This window comes from Trichechus manatus, unplaced genomic scaffold (genome assembly GCF_000243295.1).
Source record: "Trichechus manatus latirostris isolate Lorelei unplaced genomic scaffold, TriManLat1.0 scaffold00117, whole genome shotgun sequence".
NCBI lineage: Eukaryota > Metazoa > Chordata > Mammalia > Sirenia > Trichechidae > Trichechus > Trichechus manatus.
Genome location: NW_004444053.1, coordinates 5,660,002 through 5,673,803, shown reverse-complemented (window position 1 = coordinate 5,673,803; position 13,802 = coordinate 5,660,002). Strand labels below are relative to the sequence as shown.

General features: G+C 41.2%; 1 protein-coding gene across 2 annotated transcripts in view; it reads right to left on the bottom strand.

Annotated features, from left to right (window-relative positions):
- Positions 1–1,466: 1,466 nt before the first annotated feature.
- FMO1 (flavin containing dimethylaniline monoxygenase 1) overlaps positions 1,467–13,802 on the bottom strand; it is a 58,512-nt gene continuing 46,176 nt past the window's right edge. Inside the window, exons 3-7 of one of the 2 annotated variants that reach the window (XM_012557755.2) lie at positions 11,195–11,337; positions 7,751–7,950; positions 4,551–4,906; positions 3,937–4,009; positions 1,467–2,430 (exon numbers count right to left, since the gene is read on the bottom strand). In XM_012557755.2, coding sequence (XP_012413209.1) covers positions 2,088–2,430; positions 3,937–4,009; positions 4,551–4,906; positions 7,751–7,950; positions 11,195–11,337 — 1,115 coding nt within the window. In that variant the 3' untranslated portion in view covers positions 1,467–2,087. The remainder of the gene's footprint in view (positions 2,431–3,936; positions 4,010–4,550; positions 4,907–7,750; positions 7,951–11,194; positions 11,338–13,802) is intronic. The other variant, XM_004384105.1, reaches the window with a different exon arrangement.

Below are 13,802 nucleotides of genomic sequence, written 5' to 3'. Positions count from 1 at the left end.
ACTAACTCCTTGCAGGTAAGTTTTCTCCTTATTAGGTAACATAGGAACTAATCCCCTATCTTTAAGATATTTCCTTATTTAGGTATACTTCTGGTTCCAGCTCAATTAAGAAAAACAAGAGACTGGGGTCTCAAGACCAGTCTAAACTGGCCTTGAACCAGGTTTGGCCTGCCCAACATGTGTAGTACCGACAAGCATGTCCCTTGGATGACCTACTGATGTCAGAGGCCGAAAAAGATACCCCATCTATGCCCCAGGCATGGGCAAAATGCCATCTTTGTGACCCCCCTCTCAGACTGAGCAGGCGCAGAAGACCAGGCAGCACTAGGAAAGCCTTTATGGATCAAACCAATCAGCAAGCTGACTCCACTTTGGGGCATCCCTGAAGACCCTAGACCCAATTTACTTTACTCATATAAACTCCTTGAGCTATTGTTCAAGGAGCCACCTTGGCCACACAAGTCCCAGTGGGATCCTTTACTTGGTCAACTAAATAAAGCTTCTTTCACTTTCACCACTTCATGTCTTTCTAGCTGCGCTGAGCAAACCTGGAAGTGTCCGGTGACAGGTTGGTTGCTGCAGAGGTTGTGGGTCAGAGTTCTGTAGTCATAGATGATCTGGCTGTTGTCCTTCTGTATATTCAGTTTCTCAGTAGGGTAGATGAGATTAAGTTCAAGAACTAGCCTGTGTCCCTGTGGTTTGCCATTGTGGCCTGGGACATTTACCTTGCTGTGCCTTGCCTTGGGCACTGAGTCTCCCTTCAGCCAGCTTCGTGAGGAACGCTAAAATGTCAGCCCTGCTCCAAGGGAGAGAGAGCTTTTCGAGGAGTGATCTAGATTATAATGACTGGGGCAATTTTTCATTATGAGTTGCTGTGTTAAGAAATGAAATTGATTAGGGATAAAGTTAAGAAATGGAAGAATACTGAGGAGATACGATTGACTGGAAGAGAAGGTTGAAGTTGAGGAGAAGTTATCTGCATCTGTACTATCTACAGAGCTCACTCTTTCCTTGCCTCCATAGTTTTTGAACACCCTCCCCGCAATCCTAAACCTTGCACCTCTCCATGAAGTGAAATTTGCCATCTGAGGTTTGTCATCTGAGCCCATCAATGAGGTAAAGTGAAGGCAAAACCTTCTCTGGCTGTGAGTCACATCTTTATCCAGATGTAGCTGTGAGAAAGAATCAAGGCCTGGGTCTAGTCTGTAAAAATCTGCTTTTGACAGGTTGTTTGCTTTTGCTCTTCTTTTTCTTTCTTATTCTTTCCCCTTGCTATCTCTCTATTAAAGACTTTTTGGCTGTGCCCTTTCCCCATTGAATCTCAATAGAGTTTGACTGGAAATGTTTGAGTTTTAAAAGGAGGCAGCCCCATTTGTTCTTTAAAGCAGTGTTGTAAAGAGGGTCTGAGCAGGAGGTGTTTTCCTTGAGGCACTTAGAGCCCCACTCAAAGAGTGGGGGGTGGTTGTTTTCTGTGGGATAGATATGATTTGGGTCTTTAAATGAGCAGTCCCAGGCAAGTAAATTTTTTTTTAAACACTCAAACTGTATGCTGTTGTTCCACTAACTCATTGATTCCCCTATCCCTTTATGAGCTTCATAAATAGACTCATTTTCTTCCTTCCCCTTCATCTGTTCCCCAACCCTTAAAAAGAGAACAAAAGACCACTTGAAACAATCAGTTTCTTTCTTTCTTTTTAATCAGCTGAGACCGTAAGAGCACTATTTCAGTACAATCCAATCTTTTGCTAAGTAGGAGGTTTTAGTTGAGATTTATGAAAATAGCTTATATGAGAAAGAAGTAACGCAGCTAGAACAGCTCTCTATTGTACAATAAACTTGGAACCTTCCAGAAGCCTCGAAATGCACGGAAAATTTGGTTATCAGCCTCTAGCATTAGGCACAGATGGAGCTGGGAGAGGCTCAGGAATACCAGTGCTAGACCTGGGGTCAGCCAGGGAAGGGCAGGGGTGACCTTCACTAACTGGATATGGTTTATTGCCATGAAGGTGATCTTGCGGCGATGGAGCAACTAGAACATTGTAAACCTACTCTGTGCATCTAGAAAAGCCATTTAGGAAATATTTTTCTTACAGGAAAATCAGGAAAATGGCTATAAGCAAAGCCAGAAAGCTCAAGAGTTTAAGTAACTTTTCAAAGACAGATGGGGAATTTTGTACAATTCGAGTTTTGGTGACCTTGAATGTTCGGTCCCACTGGGTCATGATGGCATTTCTGGCTCCTTTCCATTTCCCTGGGCCAGTTAAGCGGAACTGGTATGGTGAGCATGGGCCAAAGAAGACGGTCAAAGCCAGGCGTGGGTCCGTCAGGAGCATAGAGAACAGGTTGGGCTTTGCATTGATTAAAGTCAGGAGCTCATCCATGTATGTAATATAATCTGATTCTAAAGGCTTGCAGTAGCACAAGCCAAACCTTTATCAAAGGAAGATTGGAGAAGGGAAAAAAAAAAAAAAGACAAAGCAATGATAATCTTAGAATAGGAAAACAAATGCTGCTGCAGAAGTTTCTAAAGATTTCTGTGTTCTCTCTTTCACTCCCATAGCTGTCTAATGGTCTCATTTTATTTCTTAAATACAAAATGGCCACTTGACAAAATACTTTATACCTACGACTTTCAATGGGTGTTCAGAATGCCCGCAATGCATCTAGTGTTACTTTAGTTATTTTGTCCAATGATTAGCAATTTTTAGAGGAAAATACAGTTCACATAATTTTACTATTCCCAAATCTTTCTAAAACTCAACAATTGATGGGTTTGCATAATGAAAAAAGCCACAAAATCAATAGAGTAGAATTTCCTGTTACGCTGGTATTAAAATCATTGGCTGACCTATGACAAGGAGTTTTTACATTGTGTAGTTCTACTTTTCAAGAATTTTTCGGCAGACTTACTCTGCAAGGGGCCAGATGGTAAATATTTTAGGCTTTGAGGGCCACATGATTGCCACTGTCTTAACTACTCGACTCCACTGTTGTAGTGTGAAAGTAGCCAAAGATGAAATGTAAAGGAATGAGTGTGGCTATGTTCTAATAAAACTTTTTTTATGACCACCGAAATTTGCATTTCATATAATTTTCACAAAGTATTATTCTTCTTTTGATTTTTAAAAGCTACTTAAAAATGTAAAATCCAAAAACAGGTAGCCGGCTGGATCTGGCCACAGGCTACAGTATACAAACTCCTGCTCTAGAACAGGGATCTGAATGAAGACAACAGATGTGAATAAAGGCTTGTCGAATGCACGAGCAGATACTTCCAGCATCAGAGTGGAATTGTTTGCCTGCTGGTTACGGATGAGAAGGAATAATGTACCTGGCAGATGGAGTACATTAGAATCCCAACTCCATGTGGTGCTAGATAACCATGGTCTGAAGTGATGACTGCCCAAGGACATTAAAACTTCTCAATTTCCCTTTCCCTCCACTCTCCTTAAACAAGCTTTCTGGGTTTTTTTTTTTCCTAAGTCAAGATGCTTCTTACCCCCAAATCTATAACTCTCACATCTCTTTGGTACTATTTTACCAATTCCAATTTTTTTTTATTGTTGTAGTTTAAGTGAAAGTTTATAATTCAAGTTACTCTCTCACGTAAAAATTTATTGGTACATTGTTATGTGACCCTAATTGCTCTCCCTGTTCTGTGACAGCACACTCCTCCTTTCCACCCTGATTTCCCATGTCCATTCAACTAGCTCCTGACCCTCTCTGCCTTCTTATCTCACCTCTGGACAGAAGCTGCACATTTAGTCTCACATATCTACTTGAGCTAAGAAGCACATTCTTCACAAGTATCATTTTATGTCCCACAGTCCAATCTTTGTTTGAAGAGTTGGCCTAGGGAATTGTTTTAGTTCTGGGTTGACAGGGAGAGTCTGGGGCCAATTCAATTCAAATAGGATACACAAGTTTTTAACTTACCCACTGGGCTTCTTTTGTTTCCTTGCATCAACTTCCTTTATCATGACACTTGGTGGTGGTAACGTATTCACACCTATAAAACAAACAAACAAAATTTAATTTACCTTTAGGTCTAGGTATGTACTTAGTGGATAAATATGCTTCACTACTGCTTATCTTTCTCCTTCTGGTACCCAGCTAGTCATCTGTTCTTCTGGCAAACATTTTAGCGCCTGAGCTGACTGGAGGTATCTCCTGGTAATAATGTCACCAGCTGAAAAGAGGAGCATCTGGCCATCTCACTAGTTATTTGATATGACAGGACCTCACAAATGGTTTGACTGAATTTTGTCACTCAATTTCCTAAACTTTCTTCTTTTTAACTGGAACTGTTGATTCTGTCAAATGACTCAATAGGTAGACATGGCTTATATTTTTTGACCTCTAATTTAACCCTTGTGTTAATAACGACACACAGTCATTATGATACTGTAATTCAGTGAAAAATAGAATGGATCCTTCTTTGAAAGACTCTGTGGTCCTAGATGGAAGCCAGGGATGTTCTCAAAATTTCTGGTACCGAAAATCAAGAGTCAAACTGAAAACATACGTCCTGCTGCTTCTCACACTCTTACCTTTCAGGACTCGGACAGCCCATCGAGCTTGCAATTCTCCTGTGGGAATCACGGGGCCGAAAGTTTTGATGAGACCAATAACAGCCAGGGTTGACTTTTGCAGATGTGTGGGGAAGATATACTTGTACAGCGATGCCTGGCCATCTTCAACTTTCACTACAGACTCATCAAGGAAGGGGAAAGCAAAGGTGTATCCAGTGGCGAAGACAATGATATCAATGGGCTCTTCTTTTGGGGTGTTGTTAAATATGACTAAGTTTTCCTTCACCTCCTTTACACTCGGCTTGATGAGCACTTTCCCGGTGATGATACAGCCTGGGAGCTCATCATTCAGCACAGGCTGTCTCAGCTGAATCCTAAACAAAAACACGGACTAGGAAGTGATCTGCCAGTGAACAATGTGCCCAGTCCTCTCTCCTCCTTCCCTTCCTGTTTTCAGTCTGGGGCTCTCTGCTTTGGCTGGCTAGGAGTAGCTAGTCTTTTGAGAAGCTATCTCTGTTGCAGGGGATTTGTGAATATCCAGGAAGGATTATAAAATGTGCTTACTATTTACTAGAGTTTGGAAGCCTGAAGAGAAGGATGACAGAGCTTTCTTTAGCTCCTTTTTTCCATGCTGAATTTTAGCATTCAGTTGTCACTGTCATTTTAGAGATAGTTGTGCTGAAGGGCTACAAGGGAAGCCAAGGACTTCTATATCTGCTGAGAACTGCTGGAAGCTCTCTCAGTCCCTCCTCCTCCTAGGAAGCAATTGCATAAGGAAAACATGCATGTTCTTTAAAGGAACAAGGGCAGAACTGTCTTTCTCTGTCTATAACTTTGGAATCATAAGACAAACCCTTTGAGAGATTATTGTATATAAGCTGAGCCATTTTTTGCTTATGTCAAATGAACAGAAAGAGACAGTATGGTAAAATGGAAAGAGCACTGGGATAGGAGGAGGAAGGGTGGCTTTTTGTCCAAATGTTTATATGTATTAGGGCATAGGCTTTCCTTTATTCCTCTGTTAAATAGGGATACTAACACTTGGCACCTCTAGTTCATTGAGCAGAATGAATGTATATGAAATAGTATATATGCAAGAACTTTGAAACTGGTAAGGAATTAACCCACTCTAAGGTAGTCCAAACCCAAACCAAACCCAATGCCATTGAGTTGATTCCGACTCGTAGTGACCCTATAGGACAGAGTAGAACTGTCCCATAGGGTTTCCAAGGAGCAGCTGGTTGACTCAAGCCGCTGATCTTATGGTTAGAAGCTAAGCTCTTAACCTCAGGCTTCTTCCACATTTTCTAGGTTTATGGGATTAGACAAACTTCATTATAGTTCCATGAGCTACCATCCAGGCTAGATAAAGCTTATGGAAGAAAAAGTTCTGATAGAAAAGGCTAAAACCCCTGAGATGCCTGGGAATAGAAGTGGAAGAGGGTAGGTAGGAAATGGGGTGGGGGCAGGAAAGAAGATGATAATGAGAGAGGAAAGTAGGGGAAGAGGAAGGTATGCAAGAGAAGGATGAAGAGAGCAAGAAAGCAGACGTGCATATACTAGGAAGGGGGTTCCATGCCATCAGTGCTGGCCTGAGTGCCACCTTAGACTTGGTTAATTTCTGCTGGTCCAGAGTGAAATCTGAAAGGAAGCCAGACAGGATCTCCAGGCTGCGATGTCACCCTGGTAATAGAATGTCAGTGTACAAACTTAACCAATGAGGAAGTAAAACCTTTGGTTCTTGTTAATGGAATAAGTGGTGGATTGTAAATGAAAAGCCAGACTGAAATCAAGATCATTTTGACAAGGGCGAGAAGGCACTGCCATTAGAGAGACGACGAAGAACAACTGTAACAACAACAAAAACGTTGCCAACAAGTCGATTCCGACTCACAGCGACCTTACAGGACAGACGAGAATTGCGCCATAAACTTTGCTTGCTGAAAGTAAAGGGGATTTGAAGCACTTACTGGCGAAGATCGAATACTACAGACTTTAGTATGGATTATACCTGAACATAAATAAAACAAACATTCTCACAACTGGACCAATAAGCAACATCATGATAAATGGAGAAAAGATTGAAAATGTCAAGGATTTCATTTTACTTGGATCCATAATCAACACCCATGGAAGCAGCAGTCAAGAAATCAAAGGACACATTGCATTGGGCCAATCCACTGCAAAAGACCTCTTTAAAGTGTTCAAACCCAAAGATATCACTTTGAGGACTAAAGGGCACCTGACCCACACCATGGTGTTTTCAATTGTCTCATATGCTGGGCAATGAATAAGGAAGACTGAAGTAGAATTGATGCATTTGAATTATGGTGTGGTAAAGAATATTGAATATACAACAGACTCCCAAAAGAATGAACAAATCCGTCGTGGAAGAAGTACAGCTGGAATGGTCCATAGAAGTGAGGATGGTGAGACTTCATCTCATGTACTTTGGACACGTTATCAGGAGGGGCCAGCCTCTGGAGAAGGACATCATGCTTGGCAAAGTAGAAGGCCAGTGAAAAAGAGGAAAACCCTCAATGACATGGATTGACACAGTGGCTGCAACAATGGGCTCAAACATAGCAACGATTGTGAGGATGGTGCAGGATCAGGCAGTGTTTTGTCCTGTTGTACATAGGGTCGCTGTGAGTTGGAACCAACTCGATGGCACCTAACAACTGCAATCTGTAAGGAAGCAGACTGCAACATCTTTCTCCCGCAAAGCAGCTGCTGGGTTTAAACCACTGACATTTTGGTTAGCAGCGAAGTGCTTAACCATTGTGGCACCAGAGCTCCTTGAAGGCCAACTATAGGATTCAATTTTTCTCAAACGATGAGACAAGGAAGTGTGCTGCTTTTGTCAGCAAATTCCAAATCCTCTCCCCTTGATTACAGCAGCTGAAGCTTTAGTAACTTGCCCAAGGTCACAGAGCTCACTACTGAATGAGCTCAGGAAGTGACAGGACTCCATGAAGCCTCAGTTATACCACAATAAAAGGGAGATTATAATAATTCTTAAAAGGTTGCTGACAAGGCGCAATGACATAATTTCACTTATTGAGCATTCAACAGCAGTTATTATTATCATGTGAATTTGTACAAAGTTTTCCTTTGTATTCATACAAGTTGCTGTGTTATTGTCTGATTTGTAAGTGTCACTGGAAGAGCTGAGGCCCCTTCTTGTCAAGAGCCCTTAGCAGTGACACTATGATTACCTGTCTTCTGGAGCTAAGCCATAATTTTCGTGATTGAACCAGCTGTTCATCTTTCTTGCAAGCAACCAAAACAGAATTGGAGTCGGGAGATAATTTCTGAACATGTTCTGAAAACGTGTTATGAATACCATGTCCCATGGGTACCCCGAGTCATAAACTCGGCTTATCACCCATGCCCCTCCAGTCGTGCTGAGGAACACCTGGAAGAAATCATAGAGGTCACTCAGTTTGACATGTGAACAGCGCTGGCTCTATTGAAGGTGTAAGAAGAAGTGCCATGAATTGAAAGGCACCAAAAAGTCTGCCACTCTCAAAATACATTACTGACCAGATAGTCATGATTCCTCTAATTCCTATGTTTAAATTGTTCTTTTGAGATAATAGTTTGCATATCTAGGGTATTAAAATACCTTAGGACATACTATCGAGCCAACCTATTATATGCCAAGGAGTCCCTGGGTGGTGCAAATGGTTAAGCTTGGCTACTAATCAAAAGGTTGGCAGCTCGAATCCACCCAGAGGCACCTCAGAAGAAAAGCCTGGTGTTTTACTTCCAAAAAATCACAGCCATTGAAGACCCTCTGAAGCATAGTTTTACTCTGACACACATGGGGTTGCCATGAGTCAGAATCGACTTAACAGTAACTGGCTTTGTTTCATTTTTTTATTGCGTGCTGGTTTGGTGCCAGGCACCACGGTGAATGAGACACTGTGGCAAGTCATAGGGAGCATAAAGTCTCACCTGGGGAGACAATGAACAGTTGACTGCAACTTTGTAGCCCTGGTGGTGCAGTGGTTAAGTGCTTGACTCTTAACTGAAAGGTTAGCTATTCAAGCCCACCCAGAGGCTCTGAAGGAGAGAGACCTGGTGATTTGCCGCTATAAAGTTTACAGCCTAGAAAACCCCATGGTGCAGTTCTACTCTGTCACATGGGGACGCTATGAGTGAAAATTGACTCTATGGCACCTAACAACAACAACAACATACTAACTATAATTGTAGGCAGTAAGGATAGGGCATGACAGCAACTGGGAGTTGTCTTTTCAACATAAACCATTGGTAGAACTGACAGTAAGATTCACTAATACAATTAGTTTTTTCACAAGTTGTCTATTTGAGTTAACCAGCTGAATGAGTTCATTAAGCTAATAGTTGTTTTGGTGACTACACAATAAAGAGTTTCCTGCACAACTGTTTAAAAAGCGAAAAATTTAGCCAACCAATCTACTACTTGCAGATACAAAACAACTGATTTAACAGATTGTTTTTTCCCTCACCAAAGTGGGGCATGGTCGCCACAGCTACAGTGTAGTGTTTTTGTTCATGTATTTTGTTTGGCCTTATAACACAATGGAGCAGTATGTGCAACATGGGAAATGTGGTGACAAGAACAATAGATGTGTCAGTGGTTCTGACATTAGACATATTTGCACTGAGCCCTCCTCCCCATGTCATGATGCAGAATCAGATATGATATTTTGGTAGATATGAATTATATTCTAAACTGAGGGGTGTTTCCTTATTGATATAGAAATGATAAGATGTGTGCCAAAGCATGTTTTCTAATGGAAGAAATTTCCAAATGATCAGAGAAATAGAAACAATAATATGTTACCTACATATGGTGGTCATAGTGGATGGTCTGTGTTAATTTTTGTTTCAGGGCCTCCTTTATCTTCCTTCAGGATAACTCCTCCAAATTGCTAAGTGTCTCCAAATCAATTAATCAATCTATCAATCAACCAACAGGAGACTTTTGAAATTTCCAGAGGGGAATTTCCAAGTTACTACACACTGCCAATTCTTTTCCTTCTCAGCAATTTTCACTCGTGCAATTATTTATCTAATTAGTTTTATTTATTAATTTGACACCTATTTATTTGCAGTCATTTATTTGGCATGACTGTATGCTCCATGACAGTAGGGATCTTGTTTTTGTTCATGTTTTTTTCTCGAGCGTATCCCCAGTGCTGACACTACGTTAGGCGCATCAGAAACCAACAACTAATATACATTCATTTACAGCATAGTTGGAAAGACAACATACACTATAAAAACTCAGTTGAGAATGCTAAGAGTTAAAAAATGCCAACTTAGGGCTGTAAATTATCATTATTCCATAAATTCTGAATAGGAAGAGGTCACTTTGTGTTGGGATGAGATGCTGAGAGAAGGGAAAAGGGCACTATAGGAGCGAGAGAGAGGATGGTGTGAGCAAAGGTGAAAACAAAGACACAGGAGCCAGGAAGGGCAGCTGGAGTCTGGGGCCTCAGAGTAGACTGTTTGACTGCAGCTGATGATCCAGGAAAACCGTGGGGATTAAAGTTAGAAGCGTAGACTCAGACCAAATTGTGGAGAATTCTGTAGTGTAGGGCTAATATATTTATAATATATTGTTTTATGTGAGGTGCATTATTAGAAGTTTTTCAACATGATGATTTCATAATGGGAACAGATTTTCAGAGGATTGTTTGCTGGTGGTTGGGGTTTGGATGGGTGACTGTTCGTGGGAGGATGTACTGTAGGGGGAAGTTCAGAGATTTAGGGCGCGGTTACAGTTAGGGGCATGGGCTGTGAGTCAAAGAGACTTGGCTTTAAGGACTCCCTCTACCACCTATGAGTTGTGTGACTTGAGGCAGGTTACTTAACTCTGTAAGCCTCAGTTTCCTCATTTGTAATCAGGGATACTAATAGTACCTTTGGAACCCTGGTGGTGCAATGCTTAAGTGCTTGGCTGCTAACGGAAAGATTGGTGGTTAAAATCCACAAGCTGCTCCACAGGAGAAAAGATCTGAGAATTTGCTCCCATAAATATTACAGCCTTGGAAACCCTGTGGGGCAATTCTACCCTGTCCTATAGTGTCACTATGAGTTGGAATTGACTTGATGGCACCTAACAACAACGATAGTACATACTTCAGTCTCTTGTTAATGATTGGTTGAGGTGATGCACTCAAGCTCTTAGTGCAGTGCTTGGCAAAGAGTAAGCCCCAATAAATATTAACTATTTCTACAACTATTGCTGGGAAGACAATGTAACAGCCTCAGTGTGAGGTGATATGAACCTAACGGGGGTGGTGGCAACTAACAAGAAAAAGGAATGGACAAATGTGAGATTTCACAAAGAAAAATTGCCAGGATTTTCTGACCTGTGGGGCTGGCTGACTAAGGACAAGCTCTCTCTTGTGGCTCCTGTTGGGTGACTGGAAAAATGACAAGCACAGGAAGGTAGAGGAGCTGGTTTTGGAGGAAGCCTGACACCAGAATTTTCAGTGGAATTTATGAACATTTAAGGAAAAAAAAACTCCTAAAATCCGGTTTTTATGTGTATTCTAGGCATTTTTATTCCTTTTTTTAAAATTATTATGGTGTGTCAAATGTTGTTTGCCTAAGGCATACATCTTAAGATAAAGCACTTCAGTAAGTAACATCAAGAACTGTACCTTTTTTGCCAGGTGGCTGGCCTCCACAGCAATATCTGTGCCAGAGTTACCCATTCCAATCACAAGCACTCTCTTGTCTTTGAATATATCTGGATGTTTATATTCTCGGCTATGAAAGTATTGGCCTTTAAAGTCATTTATACCTAGAGAAAAAAATTAAGAAGTAACGTAGTGAATTTACAGGATCAGCGAATGAAACACAAGTATTGTTCAGTTGATTATATCTTCTTGAGGGATTACCTAAGTTATTTTTACTAGCTTATTCAAGTGTAAGAAAACCTGAAATATGGATACATGATGTTAAAGGATACAGAAACTAGTAGATGATTATTTAATGCGGGTAATTATTTACTCCATCTCACTAAATAGGGCTGTAGTTTTACTTACTGGAACATTAACTACTAAGCTGAAATACTTTAGCATAAAGGCATATTAAGCAAAAGTGTAAGGAGTCATTACCATTTACAGATTGATGGAAGTCAATGGGACAATAATATTCTATTTACTAATTCTTGATTTATCTAAAGCTTTTCACAAACAAGGAGTCTTTGGGTAGTGCAGACAGTTAAGTGCTTAGCTGCTAATCGAAAGGTTGGAGGTGTGAGTCTACGCAGAGGCACCTCAGAAGAAAGGCCTGGTGATAGACTTCTGAAAAATAAGCCATTGAAAACCCTATGGAGTACAGTTCTACTTTGACACATGAGTCAAATTGTCTCAACAGCAACTGATACACATTTTGGAGTCCCTGGGTGGCTCAAGTGGTTAAGCACTCAGATAGTAATCAGAAGGTTGGTGGTTCAAATCCACCTAGAGGTGCCTCATCTACTTCTGAAAGATAACCAAACTAAACCCGTTGCTGTCAAGTCGATTCCTACTCATAGTGACCTAGGACAGAGTAGAACTGCCCCATAGGGTTTCCAAGGCTGTAAATCTTTATAGAAGCAGACTGCCATATCTTTCTCCTGTGGAGTGGCTGGTGGGTTTAACTTTTGGTTAGCAGCTGAGTGCTTAACCAGGTCTCCCTTCTGAAAGATCACAGTCATTGAAAGCCCTATGGAGTGCAGTTCTACTCTGACGCACATAGGGTTGCCGTGAGTCAGAATCAGCTGGACAGCAACTGGCTGTTTTTTTTGGTTGTTGTTTTTGCTTTCGCACAAACAAGAAGCAATAGCAAGAAAGTAAATGAAACTATGAGTCAGTGCTTCTACTCTAGTCAGCAAACTGTTTTAGACACCAGCATCTGGCACTGTACTAGATGATGTTAGGGAAATAGGATAAATAAAATATGGTCCCTATTCTCAAAATCCATGAGGGTTGGGGCAGTTCACTGATTATTCACCTTGGTGACTAAGTGTAACTCAGGCAATGTTTGCTGAGTCAGCCAGAATTGGCTCTGAGAGAAAAAAGGATTACATTGGTTGCACCAGGATTAGATCTACTGATATTACTAAATAGGTTATCTTAGGTAATTGATGCCAAATCTCATTGAAACATCAAATAGGAATGGAGAAAGTTTTAAAAAATACTCTCAAGGCTGTTTTAAACAATCAGTAATATGTGTTGGACAAATCTGTTCTCTTCAGGAATAGTGATAAGACATCTAGATTCGCAGAGGATAAATGTGGATGCTGTGGGAGGCAGCCTTACCAAGGCCTGGTGGCTCTTTAGCACACCTCGAATCATTAGAAATCTAACGTGAACCCTAGTTAAACACACCCACAATTCAGAGCATTTAGAATTTAGCAAGGATGCAACCAAGTTCAAATATTAACTCAGCACAGGGAGGGAATTAACAGAATTAAACTTGAATCTCAGATTACCTTAGATTCTCTCTGAATCAGACTGTTTTGGGTCACAAAGGGCAAAAGCGAGACTCTGCGGCCGAGTCTACTATGGGGCACTTTTCCCTGCTATCTCACAGGAGGACAAAGTAAGAACTTGTTGTAAATATACATATATTTTTAGTGTACTTTAGATGAAGCTTTACAAAACAAATTAGTTTCTCATTAAACAGTTAGTACAAATATTGTTTCATGACATTCGTTAACAACCCCACGGCATGTCAACATTCTCCCTTCTTGACCTTGGGTTCCCTATTGTCAGCTTTCCTGTCCCCTTCTGTCTTCTAGTCCTCGCTCTTGGGCTGTTGTGCCTCTTTAGTCTCATTTTGTTTAATGGGTCTGTCTAATCTTTGGCTGAAGGGTGAACCTCGGGAATGACTTCATTACTGAGCTAAAAGGGTGCCTGGGGGCCATACTCTCAAGATTTCTCCAGTCTCTGTCAGGCCAGTAAGTCTGGTCTTTCTTTGTGAGTTAAATTTTGTTCTACATTTTTCTCCAGCTCTGTCCAGGACCTTCTATTGTGATCACTGTCAGAGCAGTCGGTGGTGGTAGCTGGGCACCATCTAGTTGTACTGGACTCAGTCTGGTGGAGACCATGGTAGAGGTGGTCCATTAGTCCTTTGGACTAATCTTCTCTTTGTATCTTTAGTTTTCTTCATTCTTCCTTGCTCGCAAAGCGGTGAGACCAGTGGAGTATCTTAGATGGCTGCTCACAGGCTTTTAAGACCCCAGATGCTACTCACCAAGGTAGAATGTAGAACATTTTC